The sequence below is a fragment of the Solanum pennellii genome, chromosome 8 (genome assembly GCF_001406875.1).
Source record: "Solanum pennellii chromosome 8, SPENNV200".
Taxonomy (NCBI): domain Eukaryota; kingdom Viridiplantae; phylum Streptophyta; class Magnoliopsida; order Solanales; family Solanaceae; genus Solanum; species Solanum pennellii.
In genome coordinates, this window is record NC_028644.1 from 9,380,943 (window position 1) to 9,396,894 (window position 15,952).

The 15,952-nt window shown below is 31.9% G+C and overlaps 1 protein-coding gene across 1 annotated transcript; it reads left to right on the forward strand.

Moving 5' to 3' along the window:
• Positions 1 to 8,017: 8,017 nt before the first annotated feature.
• Positions 8,018 to 10,247, forward strand: LOC107028217 (gibberellin 2-beta-dioxygenase-like). Its single transcript, XM_015229260.2, has 3 exons — positions 8,018 to 8,433; positions 9,038 to 9,392; positions 9,947 to 10,247. Exons 1-3 carry the CDS (start codon positions 8,018 to 8,020, stop codon positions 10,238 to 10,240), a joined length of 1,065 nt encoding a protein of 354 aa, XP_015084746.1. The 3' UTR covers positions 10,241 to 10,247.
• The last annotated feature ends 5,705 nt before the right edge of the window (positions 10,248 to 15,952 follow it).

Genomic DNA, 15,952 nt, shown 5'->3' on the forward strand with positions numbered 1-15,952 from the left:
ATGGATCTGATAGAATTGAGACAACTCAAGCTTCAACTTTAGGAACTTTTGGACGAGGGATTTGTTCATCCAGTGCTTCGCCTTGGGCTGCTCAAGTTTTTTTTTTCTGAAAAAGAAAGATAGAAGTATGAGGATGTGTATAGACTACATGTAGTTAAATAAGGTCATTATACAGAACAATATTCAAATAGCCGATTGATTCCAGTCAAGAATATGATAGCCTATGCTCTAAGACAATTAAAACTCAATGAGAATGACTACCTAACATATGATTTTGAAATGGCAACCGTAGTTTTTTCTCTCAATATCTGGTGACATTATTTTTATGGTGTCAAGTGTGAAGTATTCAATGATCATCACAACCTACAAGATTTTATCACATACAAAGATTTGAATATGAGACAGAGAAGGTTGATGGAGTTGTTGGAGGATTATGATGTGACCATTTAGAACCATCCGAGAAAGTTCTATATGTTGGTATCCAAATTCAGCCTAAAAGTGGTCAACATGGACAATTTGTCTTTTTTTTGGGAGAGGGGGGGGGGTGTCTAAATGACCTTTGTCTAGAGAGATTCTAACTCTAGCATCTGATTTCATCATGTTTGTAGTTTTAGGAAGGGTAGATTGTTGGCCATTATCAAAATTAAACTCACGTAGTTGGAGGAAATCAAAATTAAGCAATTTTAGGATGAGAAATTGAACAATCTCGACACAAGGTTGTCTCTGGTGAGGCTCTGGATGCCATAGTTGAAGATGGTGGAATGTCTTGTTTTAACTGGAGGTTTTTTGTTACTGAGGTTGATAACTTGATTCAAGAATGTGATGATAGAGGATCATGGCTCACGGTACTCGATTTATCAGGGTATAATTTAAATGTACAAGTATTTAAGGAAACTTTATTTATTCCTTGGGATGTAGAGGGACATGTTTTTATATTGTTCAAGTGTCGGTACATATTTGAATACTTTCCCTAAGACTTGGGGAAGTATGACTCCACTTGGGTTATTTGTGATAGGTTAACTAAATTAGCACATTCCATCCCTGTCATAGTGGATTACAATTCTCAGCAGTTGGACATGATCTATATATATCAAGGTTATAGTAAGGTTACAGAAGGTTCCCCGTTCCATCATTTCAAATTGAGGTACACAATTTACTTCTAATTTCTATAGAAAATTGCCCTAAGAATTGGGCACACAACTAACTTTTAGCACAACCGTTCATCCTGAACACGATGGTTTGTCAAAAAGGACAATTCAGGTATTGGAAGACATGTTGAGAACATGTGTGATTGACTTTAGGGTCCATTGGGATCAATTCTGACCCTCATATGAATTATATTATAACAACAACTACCATGCTAGTATTGACATGGCTTTGTTCGAAGCACTATATGGAAAGCGACGTAGGTCTCTATAAGGTGGTTTGAAGCAGGAGATGTGAAACCATTGGGTGTGAACATGCTGAGGGAAGCTCAAGAATTGGTGAGAAGTATCCAAACCTAGCTGTTGGAAGCCAAAGAAGACAAAAAGAATATGCAGTTCGTAAAGTGAGGGACATGACATTTAAGATTAGACAAAATATTATATTGAAAGTGTCACCAATGAAAGGGGTATGCTAATATCTTGTTATATCGATCCATTTGAGGTTCTTGAAAGTGTGGGGACAGTAGATTCTAGGCTAGCATTGCCGCTCAATTTGATATGAGTTCACTCAACCTTCCATGTATCTATCTGTGTTGAAGAGTGACCATTGGATGGAGAGTACATCAAATGGAACTCAATCATGCTAAATAAGGACCATCAGTATGAGGATGAGGCGGTTGCTATTCTAGATCGAGATGCCCAGAAATTAAGGACAAAGGAAATCAAATCGGCGAAGGTTTAGTGGAAGCATTGTATGATCAAATAGTCCGCTTGTAAACTGAGAGGGACTTGTGGGACAAGTACCATCAATTATTTGAGAATTTAGGTAATACCTTTTCTTGATTTAATTCACCTTTTTCTTGTTTGATAGTTTAGAGATGAGCGATGCTTAAGTTGGTACTTATTGTAATAGCCTTCCTGCAATTATGAGTGAGATATTTTTGAAAAACATCGAGCGAAAAGAACTCCTAGAGTAGTGATTTAAAAATTTCAGGGTAGGCCAGGCTTGGATGAAATCTAACCAAAATGATGCCTAGGGAAATTCAGGGAAAGGGTTAGGTGAAGCGTCTGAGTAGAGTTTGTATTCCATCTTGTTAAAAAGCTAAAGAGCCCATAAGAATTTTTCTGGAAATGAATTCTAATTACTTTAACTCCCAATATTGAACTTTTCATACATGAATTGGTTTGGATTGTCAAGATTTGAAGGTTGATATGCTCAAGTTACACCTCCAAATAGAAGTATAAGAGGTCGTTGTTCAAATAAGAAATCTAACAAAGGTTAGGTTTGCTCCCACGAGGAATGCGGTCTAGTCTTAGCACACTTGTTTGTTAATTGAACTTTTAGTCGAGTTATATCCATAATGGGGGAGGGGGTTTGTGATACAAAAGCTTGATTGAATAATTGTAGTAACAAGTACCAAAGTGAGCCTAATTTATGTTTGCAATAATCAATAGAAGATGAAACTAGGTATTTGTGTTCCCCACATGTCTTTAACTCAGTAAAGCTTATAGTAGTAACATTGTATACCGTCTAGCATGCAAAGTTAGTAAGTTAGGTATCGCCTAAGTAGTTTATTCCCTAAATAAGTGACTTTCACAATGCATTTTATGGTGTATGCTTTACTAACCCTTACCCTTGACCTCAGATTAACTATCTCTTGGTCTGTTTCAAGCTATTAGATAAGGGTTCGTAGCCTGAAATCTCAGTTGTATAATTTTTTTTTCCATTTTTTACCCCTTGGTCCGTCAAGTAGGAATAGGATGAGTTCTAACGTAGGCATCCATTAAAAATCAATCAAAGCAAAGAGAAAAATAATACATGCATAAATACTATCAAGAATTGAATTGCTAGTTATTAGGTTTAGTTTGTTACTTTCTCATGGTTTCCACAATCCTAGTTGTGGAATTAGCTGCTCATGGGTGATAACAATTCATATTGATTTGGTTAAGATAAACCATGACATTACAATAAGAGTAGTTGAATTCTGGAATCTTGAATTGAAGTTGCAAAATAATAATTGATGAATGAAAGGTGTGATATAAGAGTCTTAATTCTCAAAAATAAAAAACCGAACTTCGAAAATTAAAAATATCAAGAGTAATTATATACAACTAATCATAATTAGAATAAGCTAAGGAAACTAAGTAAAAAATATGTTTTAACAATTTTTTCTACGACCTACGGGTCGTAGAGTCCCTCTCGTGAAAGCAGTCCTCAAAGCATGTCTTAGGATCTTTTCTATGGACAGGACCAACGGTCCGTAGACCTTTGTACGGTCTGTCTTGTTCACTCGTGATCCCAATGTTGGAGCTTAAATTTTCATCTTTTCTATGACCATGGACCTACACCTTTTAGAATATCCTACGTCTCATGATCCCCTCTCATAACTTCAACTTTGTTTTCTATTCATGCTGACCCTATTTACGAGTTCCGCATATGACTCGTAGTTGGCTTGTAGAATCACCAAAACATGCTTCTAACACTATCTTCTCAATTAAAGCTACCAAAACCTATTTTGTTTCAAAATAAAGACAATAACACCATCAAATATACTAACAAATTCTTAAAAGACATGCAAAAACTCAAGTTTAAAGCATTATAAGTACCATAAATCCGCAGTATATCAAAGTTGTATTACGAAGTAGGCTAATTTGAGAGAATTTCCGATGTTCTGCCTTGTGCAAGTCACTTTAGATGCTGATTTTCTTCCACCACTGCAGGAATTATTTCTCGCTACAGTGTCGCTACTATAGTGAGATTAGACTGCTATAGCGGCATAAGTCGCCAAAAATGCAGAAAACTCCCTAAAATAGTCCATTTCCATTCAAGAATATTTCGGGGAAGTTCAAAGGCGACCTAGAAAATTTTTCATAGTTTTTCATTGAAATCATCCATAAAAGTAAGTAAATTACTCCCGTAGCTTGATATTTGACTACTAGGCTTTACAATCCATGTTAGTGACATAAGGGGAGGGTTTATTTGAATTAAAGGTGGGAAAACCTTGATTTGGGTGGAAATATCATGAAATTGACATGTGTTTTATGTTTAGGAATATAATACACTTAAATTTATGACCCTTTTGGTTTTGTATTATGTTATAATTGACTTTCTATAGACCAAGAACAAGCTAGACTTCATGAGAAGAGGAAGACTCATGTTCAATAAAAATTTAAAGCTTGAGTTGAAGTAGGTGATGATTGAATTATTTCTCGTTTATGTCATTTGTGCATGATTAACTGCTTTCTAGTAAAACTTGTACAATATATGAATAAGGGAATTGAAAAGCGATAAAATTGAAATGATATCTTGTTGTCAATCTCATGCAATAAATTCTTTTTATTTGCTTGTGTGTTACAAGTCTGATTGTTATGGCTCTGATCGTGTGATGTGAGACTATTAGTTGGCTTTGGTACAATGCATGGTACGTATCATCAACTGACATGAATACCACACCAAGTACATGATATCTGTTGGTTGGACTAGGTACCACACCTTGTACATATATCGGTTAGTTCGACTATCATCCATAGTACATGATATCTATTGTTTGGCTTGGGTATCATGTGTGGTACAAGTTCATATTAGTATGCTTGAATACCACATCTGGTACATGTGATTGTTCTGCGTGTTGGTTTCATAATGCGTGTGAGCACATTTTTTTTAGTTATCAAATCAAGATGAGGAGTAGGAGTCATGTTGATCTTACTAATTGAGCTATATTGTGTATTGTCTTGTCTTACTAAGTTAATGCTATTTTGTTTGTATTTTATATATTTGGAATAGGAGGGTGATTCAATCACTATACTATAGTTTTTATGTTCTTCTTTTGCACTTGGTGTTTCTTTATTGAATAAATGACATATTGTAGTGGCTGCTTCGCGACCTCAACGGACCGGAACCGGTTCACCGGACCGGAATGAACCGGTACCGGCCCGGAACGGAACCTGTTGATCGGTATGTTGACCGATACCGGGATGAATCGGACCGAAATTAGCGGGATGAATAATCGGTTCCGTCCCGTTCCACTATATACCGGGATGGAACCGGAACGAATCAGAACGGATCGGGATGGAACGGGACGGGATAAACGGGACGCTATTTTTGGGATTACAAAAATATAATTTTTTTTCTAAGTATAAATTAATAGTTTTTAAATTTATACTATAAATTTTTACTTAAGTTTATTTTAAAGATATTTTATTAATTTTTTTTTGTTGTTAAGTCTGCAAGTAAAGTCTAATAATGTTTTCAAAATTTAAATCTTTTGAAGTTTATACTTTATAAGTTATTACTTATATTCATTAATATTTATTTTATAAGTTATTTAGAACTTGTGTTGTAAATATTAAATAAAAAAAATTGTAATTTAAAAAAAAATTAAATTGAAATAAGGATAAAACAATTATAAAAATTAAAAAATATCAATTTAATTTATTTAAATTTGTAACAAAATTACAATTTCAATTTACAACTATTAGTAGAGTACATAGTTTACGCAGCCACCTTCTAGGAAGTGTTCTGTTTCAACTAAGTCTCGAATGTAATACTAATAGTTGTATAGTCCCGTAAATCCTCTTTCTAACTCAGCTATGGATTGATTGTAATCAACTTCTGGTCTTGGTAAAATATAAAATATAATTTATAGAAAATATAAATATAAATTATATAAAATATAAACTATACAAAAAATTAATATATATTAAGTAAATTGGATCGGAATCGGATCGGACCGGACCGGAACCGGTACCGGTACGAAATTACGGTTTCGTCCCGTTCCGTGTACCGGTTCAGACTATCCCGTCCCGTCCCGTAGGCAACCGAAACGGGACGAACCGGAACGAACCGGAACGGTATCAGAAACGGTACCGATACGTCCCGTTCCGTTGACCAGTCTTAGTTGTGACTCTAGTGCTTTCTAAATCCAATTGTGAGTTGCTTCCTCTGGGCATCCATGAATTCATCTTTCTATTCTAACCCATTTTTCGGATTTAGTCTCCTTTATTTCTAAGGTTGCATTACTATATTCCAGATCATGTTAATGCTTTAGTACATGACTTTCAGGTTTTAGGAGGGTTATGTCATGATTTTTTCTAACTTCCACTTTTTGGTTTTGAACATTTGTTTGAAAGGCTTGAAAAAATGATTTCTTGGTTATTTTGTTGGTTGTATGTCAGTTGATAGTTTGTTCTCCCACTAGATATTTAGTGTGAACGCCTTTTATGATTTTTTTCAAACTCTTAGATTCACTCTATAATCATTTTAATTAGAATTAGAAATATTCTTCCGTGATTATAATCTTGAGATTAGTATTGCATTTTTTCCTGTACTCGAAGATGGATTTAGCTTATATTGTGTTGTGAATGATAGTTGATGAAGATCTTGATTGATTTGGCCATTGTGTATCTGATTAACTATTAATTGAGGCATCTTTTTTAATATGCCCAAAAATAGAGAAAATTTTGCTCGATTTTCTGTAGAATTTCAATAATTTTTATTGTGGAATATCCTCACAGACTAATTTTGAATTGCGATATATTTAATATCAGAGATTGAGTTATTTCTACAACTAATGAAATACACATTAGTAATAGAATTTCAATTTATTATTAGTATTATTTAAACTCTTAGGCTTATTTTTTTCTTTTTGTTATGAGGGCGATTACATATTGCATTATTAGTAAAACTATAATCATGTTTTCGTATTTAACCACTTAAACTTTGTATTATATATGCAAAATATGTTACTGAAATTAAATTATATATTACTGCGCATATTAGAAGAGACTACACGCACGTAAGACTTCATCAACATGTTTGTTTGTATCTCTAGGGTAGCTCGATAATTTCTATATTTTCTTCTCTAGGATTTTTATTTTATTGCTTTATATAAGGAGAGGATGATGTAGTAACTAATGATTTTAAATATATTAAATAAGTATTTAGTTTTCAAAATTTTATTTATACCAAGTAACGTGGAATAAATAAAGTAATAATCTTAAATAAAAATATGATAAAATATATTACAAATCATAATAACTAGCAACTCAAAAATATTTTTAAAACAATTGATTACTCCAAATTTTCATCTTTGTCAAAAAACTTTTTCTAAAAATAACATGTATTAAATTTATGCTGACACAAGCACTACATCTAATATCTACGTAATCAACGAAACAACCCTTACAGGATTTATTCTTGGTCTACATTACACGTCTTCAATGTTACTAGACTAGCATGACCAAAAAATAAAAAAATAGCAACATTTACGTGACAGTATAAAAAAAAAAACCTTTTTGTCCTCTTTAATTTGTCATATTTCTTTCTTTTTAAAAAAAAAAATAGTGAAAAACAATGATATATTATTCCAAATATTATAAATAACATGTTGATATTTATTTTTTTTTTATAATTTTAGGATGTTGGTGCTCTTATCGTGCAAAAATTAAAGAATGTTCTTTACTCTAAAGGATAACTAAATAAGGATACATGGCACAATCTTATACGTTGATATGATACTTAATAAAGGTTGAACGATGAATAAGATTATAACATATGTATGTTCGATAGTATAAAATATGTAGATCTTCTAGTTTTTGTATGAGAAAAATATAAATATTTTAAAAATACGACTAATGATATCTATATACCATTTATAATAGTTTAGAATGTATTTATTCTTTAATTAAAGAAAAAAAGGGATGTCCAGATGGCATAAACTGCGTAGCAAATCGAAGAGAACATCTGTCATCACTAACCCCAGATGGCTTTCCTTTGTACACTATAAATAGTTTGTAACGCCTTGCTCTCATGCATTACAATAACAAGAAGAAGAGAAAATTCCCAATTCATCAAAAAAATCTTCTTTTCGAAAATGGTGGTTTCATCTAATGAACCAATTCTTCCAAATTCTTCAAACTTATTTAGAACATGCAAATCTACCTCTGGTAATAATAATAGTAATAGTGTTATTCCAGTGATTGACATGTTAGATCCTAATGCTAAATTCCTTATAACAAAAGCATGTGAAGAATTCGGATTCTTTAAGATCATCAATCACGGTGTTCCTGATGAAACGATAATTAAATTAGAAAGTGATGCAGTAAAGTTGTTTGATTTACCACAGTGTGACAAGGACAAAGCCGGTCCTGCTTCCCCTTACGGTTATGGTAACAAGAGAATTGGCTCACATGGCGATGTCGGTTGGGTTGAATATCTTCTATTGCCGCTAAACGATGGACTCGTCTCGGATAAATCCGTCACCATTCCTCAAACTCCTCATCTTTTCTGGTAATTTCTACAACTTTTGATATATATATATATATACATAATATATATATATACTCCCTCTATTTCTATCTTTTTTTTGTGTCCGTCTTGTAATGTTGAGATTTCATTGTTTTTCTTTAAAAAAATTGAAATCTATTTTTGAAAGATTTTTTTAATATATTTCAGCTGTGATACTTAAATTGAAACAGAAATAGGCATTTTAGACTTTTAAACAACATTTCTTACTTTTTACTATATTGCCGTTGGCAAATCTGTCACCGACTATACCTTTTCTTTTAGTAAATATTCTGAATATCGGTGACCTTTTCAATTATACAAGCAAGTAAGATTTGATTTGATTAACTTGTTATTTTAAAGTCATATAATTACACGTGTGATTTAAATTTTTATTATATGAAAAAGTTGATATTTTTTTTTGAGGTATAATTTTTTATACTTTGATCATCAGTAGTCGTTATCGAGTAAACCATTATAATTATATTAAGAAAAAGAGGCAATTTCATTGGCTTTGTTTTGTATTTATATAGTTTTTTTTCTTCTTAATTTCAGAAGGATCAATAATATTTTCGATTATTTTTGACGTTCTTGTGTTTATATTCTATAGGTATGGTCTGAATAAATACGTGACATCCGTTAGAAATATAGCATGTGTTGTACTAGAAAAGATAGCAGATGGCTTGAATATTGAGCCAAAAAATGTGCTCAGTAGGATGCTAAAGAATGAAAAGAGTGACTCTTGTTTTAGGATAAACCATTATCCACCATGCACAGAAATTGAAGCATATTTGAAAGGTGGTAGAAATTTTATTGGTTTTGGTGAGCATACAGATCCACAAGTAATATCAATTATAAGGTCTAATAATACAACTGGACTCCAAATATCACTTAAAGATGGTACATGGGTCTCAGTTCCACCTGATGAGCACTCATTTTTCATCATTGTTGGAGATTCTCTGCAGGTAATAATTACTACTAGCTAGTACCAACATTTTTCATGTGATTTTTTTTTGGAATTTTGTATACATGAAAAGTTTCCACTTCTCTGTGATGTTGAAATAAAATTTTAGAATTCTACTTTCATAGTTTTTTCAAAAATTTAAATAACAACAGAATGGCGTTTTTTACCTTCTTTTTTTAAAGTGTAAAACAACTTCAGTTTGTTTTCATTGTTAAACAATTTTTTTTTTACTTTTGAAATTAATAAGCGTGTAGGCTTAACAGCCATGTTTTATTGCAAAAATTTGAAAAACAAACTGTTTTTGTTTCTCCAATTTTCAAATTTCATGATAAAAAATGATCAAACCGTCTACTTTTAATTTGTCCATACTAAAAATATCATTTTTCAGATTTTCGTACTTAGTTTCTCCAATTTTTCAAAAACTATTGATTGTACAAATAGGATTAATCTATAGGCATATAACTTTAATGGTACATGACAAAAGGGGTTATTTTTCACAAATTGGCATTTCGTGGTTGATTAATTTTAATTTGTTTGTGCATGTTTTTATGGCAGGTACTGACTAATGGAAGGTTTAAGAGTGTAAAACATAGAGTCTTGGCAAACAGTGTAAAGTCAAGATTGTCAATGATTTATTTTGGTGGGCCTCCTTTGAATGAAAAAATACTGCCTTTATCATCTTTAATGGAAGAAGGAGAAGAAAGTTTGTACAAGGAATTTACATGGCAAGAATACAAGAAATCTACCTACATGACAAAGTTGAGTGCTGATAGGCTAGGACTCTATAAAAAGAATATTAAAGTACCATATGATAAAAAATTGCCAATTTTAGAAAAAATCATACTGTAGAATTTTATCATCCAATAGACAAGTTTGGAAAGATTTTGGTTTTGGTTGGAAGTCCAAGATTGTAAAAACCAAGATTTTTCTTGTTTTGTTTTGTTTCATCGTCTTGTGTTTTTAATTAAAATAACTATGGTTGTACAATAAAATGCCATGTAATTGTCATCGTGTCACTTCTTTGTATACTTTAGCAGAACCTTGTGACATTTTTTTGATTTTTTTTTTCTATTTGGGTGGATAATGTAGTTCTTTTTTTATATATTTTACCATTTCAAAATAAAATAAGGTTCTTTCTTCATGTCTCAATTTTGATGAATTAACTTTTTTATTTGCGCATATCAATTTTCTTTGTTTGCGCAAATTATATATAATCTAAGGACGATCTTGTGAGTTTCATTTCGTATTCTTTAGCTTAGTTTATATTTTGTTTGAATATCTAGAATTCGACGTTGATTCTAACTTAAATGGTAATTTTAATTTTAAAATAGTTATAAATAAATATTTATCGATTCAACTCCATATTTTGTATATGTAGAAAAATAGTTGGTACACATCCGATTGAAAACTGAAAATAATAGATAAATTCTCATACATAAATTACACGAATTCACTAAAATGATCATTAATGGAGTAATGATGATCATATCTCACGAGGCTTTCTCAATTACTTTGCTCATTTTGGAGAAATCTATTTTCCTGAAACATGATTTTTCTAAAAAAATTTAATCAATCCAGAAAAATTTAAAAATTATTTGTAAGAAAAATATTTTCGTTGATATCAAACACATCATCATCATACCTGGATGTCGTTAAGCGGTTGTCCCTTGTCTAGTTATCTTTATAGTATAGTTTTATAATGTAACAATGATATACTAATCTCCCATTGGATAATTAAAGGTCTCAAATTTTATTTTTTTTTTACCCAAAGGTCTCCGACTAGATAAAATTGATGTTTTCTTGTTACATTCAAATTTGTTCATAGATAAAATTGGAAATATTAAAAATAGGGAAAATTGTACATAATAGCAAACATTTAAATTAAAATAAATCCTATAGCTACTGTTTGAAACATTTGTACTCCGTAGCAAATTTGCACAAATTTTGCCATTTGGTTCGGACCCACTCATCAAGCAGAAGATATATTTTTATTCAAATTCATTCCCTATCTTTTCTCTCCCATTTTCTTTAGTTATCCCTAAAATTTCTTCCCAAATCAATAATTTTTAATTGGTTGTGGCCCACCCTCTATCTTAATACAAATCTGTTAGCTATTTTTACTCTTCCAATTTCTTCCAATTTTTCCTAAAATCTCTCTCTAAATTCGATTTTTCTTAAATAATTATATATCCTTATACAAACACAAATGTATAAAATGCGTTTGTGTTTGTATAAAGCGAGAGGAAATTGTATAAATACATATATTTTTGGTTAGCTTTTGCCATTCTCTCTTTCTTGTTTTATACAAATTTAAATTGTATATAGTTTCTCTCTTTTTCGTTTTATACAATTCGATTCAATTGTATATTTCCTGCCCAAATCTCTTTTGTCTCTCTCTTCCTCATTTTATACAAATTCAAATTGCATATAATCGTTATATACACTTATAATTACACATACAATTCATCTTATACACTTCGTTTTATACAATTCTCTGCCCAAGTCTCTTTCTCTTTCTCGTTTTATACACTTCATTTTATACAATTCGCTTTAATTGTATATGTATAGCGAATTATACATTTATATGTTTTCTATGGAGTGCAATTATGCAAACTTTGCTATAGTGAATTTTATGTTTGCTATATGTGAAAGTTGCCCTTAAAAATAAACAAAAAAAATTTATAAAAAAAGAGAGAAGAGAAAATCATTAAAACTCATTGACATTATGCTGTAAAAGCATAAAATTTAAATATCCATTTTTATTATTTCTTTTCTGATTTCTCCTCTTATGTATGAGTGTATAAGACTCTACTTAAACTATTTACAATTCATTAAAATTGCAGAATATGCAATGCTCCTAGTAAAATTAAACCTCCTTATTTTTGTGTTCATGAAATAAAATATACATGAAGGGAGAGAGAACATTAATCTAGCTCAACCAAATTAGTTTCCAGTATAGCTCTAAATTCAAAGTACTAAGCCAAAATCAAAACGGTGGAGGGTGTCGTTGATATTCAACTACATTTAATCACCCGGAAGGTCAATTTTAATTTTTTTATAAAATTATCATTTTACCCCTTCTAATAGTTGTCCTAAGTCATTATTTAAGCCGAGTTTATGAAGTTAGGTTTAAAATTTGTTTAAAAAGTTGCGATTTTTGAAAGTTATGAGTGGAAAGGCTTAAGTTTTTTAAAGGTGTTTTTAGTAATAGTCGAAGTTTTGAGTCTCTGAATGAAATTTCATCAGCTCCATCACCTTCAAAACGAGAAATTTGATCGTACAGTGTCGTCGTTTTCTGATTCTGAAGTGTTTTACTGATTTGAGATCCTCATTTTCAAGTTGTTTTGATTTTAGTCTTTGGATTGACTTTGGTCAATGTTCGAAATTCAGATGCTCGGATCAAATTTTTGATGGTTCCATGGATTTAGGATAATAGGTCTATGTGAGGTTTTTGTTAATTATTTTGGAGGTTCAAGGGAAGTTTGGTCTTTTTAAGAATTATGTTAGTTTATTGAGACTTTCATAAGTTTCGGGTAAAGGAGATCCAAATTTATGTTTCGATGGGTTCATTGAGTTCAGTACGTCGAGTTTAGTTTGATAGCATATTTGGCTTGTATGTCACACCCGGGTCCTAGACCCTAGATGAGACCGGCGTCGATAATCTCTCAGAGGTCGCTGACAAGCCTCTACTTAGCTTTCATCACAATCATACAGTTAAATTTAGCGGAAAATTTAAAACTTTTTAACTTTGCTGAAGTATAGTTAGACTTCATATAATTTTTGCATAAAAGTGATATACTAACAACTCAAAATAAACAACCATCTATTCACAGATTGAACAATTGAAATGAAGAATTCATAATATCATTAATAGTTGCCAAACCAGCCTTAATACGAAAGCTTGAACAAATTTTTGAAAGGAAACGCTAGAGACAATATCCACTGACTATGTCTAATCTACTAAAGCTAGAGAGTAAAGCGTCAGCATCCTCGAACTCAAGAGGACCTACCAAAGTTTGGAGGTACTAGTCCAAACAACTTCATCTAATCTTCAATCTTCTTCAAGGCCCTGCACCTATAAAAATAGTAATTGTATACACTCTTGTACTAAGTATGGGTGTATGCACATAAACACATAAGGACTATGCATGATCAAGGAAAGCTCTTCCTATAGCACTATGCCATTTTTGGAAAGTGAAGTCACTTTACTTTCCTAATTCATTATTTATGAATCATGCTATGAATATGACATATTTTTATGCATTTAAAGCACACAAATCATTTTCTATATGAACACAAGACCTTGGAATCATGAACATAATTTTAGAACAACTCAAGCAAAATTTAATAGTTTTGCTCCCCTTAGGCCGAGAGCTCCTCTCCCCACACTTAGTTTATTTTTTGGTCATTTCTTCTTTTTGTTGTATATTTCAATGATCTCCTTTGATCCTATGTTTTACTTACGAGTGCAATGATTCATTGTAGTCCCATTTCTACAACGAATCAAGTAAGTCCAAAAGACTAAGGAGATGATTTGGCTACCCTACTCACAAGTTATTCTTTCCATTCTTGTTAAATTGGGCATGAAGTCGTTATAAGCCAATCTTTTTGGATATGCCCATTATTTGATCATTTGCATAATATGAAGATGTTGGGGCATATATTCATACTCCAATTGATGAGTCATTATGTTTTGCTCCCTTTATTGGCATAAGCCAATAACTGTTAAAATTTCATTCTTATCGAACACTGATGATTTGATATACTTATGCTTTTGCTTATCTATTTCTCTTTGAACTTACATATCTTCTTCTTTGATCTCACGTTCACTTTGAACATGCTAGGTTGACTTAGGATATTCTTATAAGACTTCCATTGGAATCTTTCTATGCAATGACTAAGAATGACTTACATCATTACTTAGTCTAACCTCACCCTTTGGTCATCCTATCCGAACACCCTTCATCTTCCTAGTTCTTTCTTTCTTTGTTTCTTACTTTCTTAGAGAAATCTTTAGCATTTAACCGACATAGATCATGTGAGCTAACATGAAATCCAGTGTCTTCTCTACACTAAAAGAGGTGGTTCACCGGCCAAAGTGAAACCGAATACTTCCTAGCTTTCTTAGGTGGATCCACTAGCTAGTAACCTATGGTAGCGACATAGTTCAAAGACTAGGAGAATTTGGAGACCCTTACCCTCCTTGGTGGTAGTCTCATCTCATGAGGCTTACATGTTCTTGCACAAGCTCATTACTAGTCTATCGGTGCTTTGCTCAATTTTTATACTTCACAACTTTTAGAGTTGACTCATACATTATGCAAGCTTGCTTCTAATATGAGGTATGCTTAGCTCAATGGATGACTTGTCATCCCTTTCCATACTTGATGAATGTGAAATTACTTTATCATTATGGTGTGAATGAGACTTGTCTCACGATTTTCTTAATACCCTCTTATGTGAGTATCTTTAACATTATTGTTTAGGTGCAAGTGAGACTTGTCTCACTTCCTTTAACATTATTGTTTAGGTGCAAGTGAGACTTGTCTCACTTCCTTTAACACCCCATTCTAGGTCAATTTCATAACTCATAAGCTTTTAGTTCTTTCATTACTCAACTTATCTTGTTCAATGTTATTTGGTAGTCTTGTACCATTCTTTATGAAAGTTATAAGGACTTATTCAATGTGCTACTATGTTCACAAGTTCATTTAGATAGGGTATGTTGGAACTTGTCCCAATCATTGGCATACCCTAGGTTATGAGTTCATTGAGTTAAAACTTGTCAAGTCAAAACATGTATTTGGGCTTACAAGAACATTATAATTTAAATTGGCCATATAAGATTAGTACGACTTAGTCATTGGACAACTCTATATCATTTTTCAGAAATAATATTACTAGCCAATTTATTGGAATAAACCAAACTTTCACTAAACACTTGTCATGATATTATAACTAGCCAAATCAATTAACTTCAGGTATATACTATAGTAATCTAATCATTTTAAGCAAGCCAACTTTTAACATTTGATTAGCTCATAGAAACAATTCAGTGTTTAGTTTGGCCAAGCTATAAAGTTGATTTGGCATTGAAGATTCATTAACTAGCTTTGATTCTCATTCTTATTTCTTCTTGGAAGCATTGCATTCCAAACACTTACAAACATATCTACTGTAAAACACAAACAGTAATCGAAGCCTTCATTCCTTTCAACAGTAAACTGAAGTTTTCATAAACGACTTATAAAAATTTCATCTTCTCGAACACAATTAGGCATTAATCATACGGATATAACCTATAGGTCTCATTCGACAATATCAAATCACAGAAACCTACACATAATGATCAGTTAGCACCACATACCAACAACATGCTAGAGATTTGCATTATACATACTACTAGAATTGGAAATAGGGAGAACCAGGGAGATGAACATTCGAAAATTTCATTGGGAAACCCTAGTTTCGGTTTTCTTGAATTTCAAACGTTTCAAAAGCCTCCTGGGGAAAGGAATCCAAGAGAGATAACCCATACCTTACTGTAGAATTGAATCTACA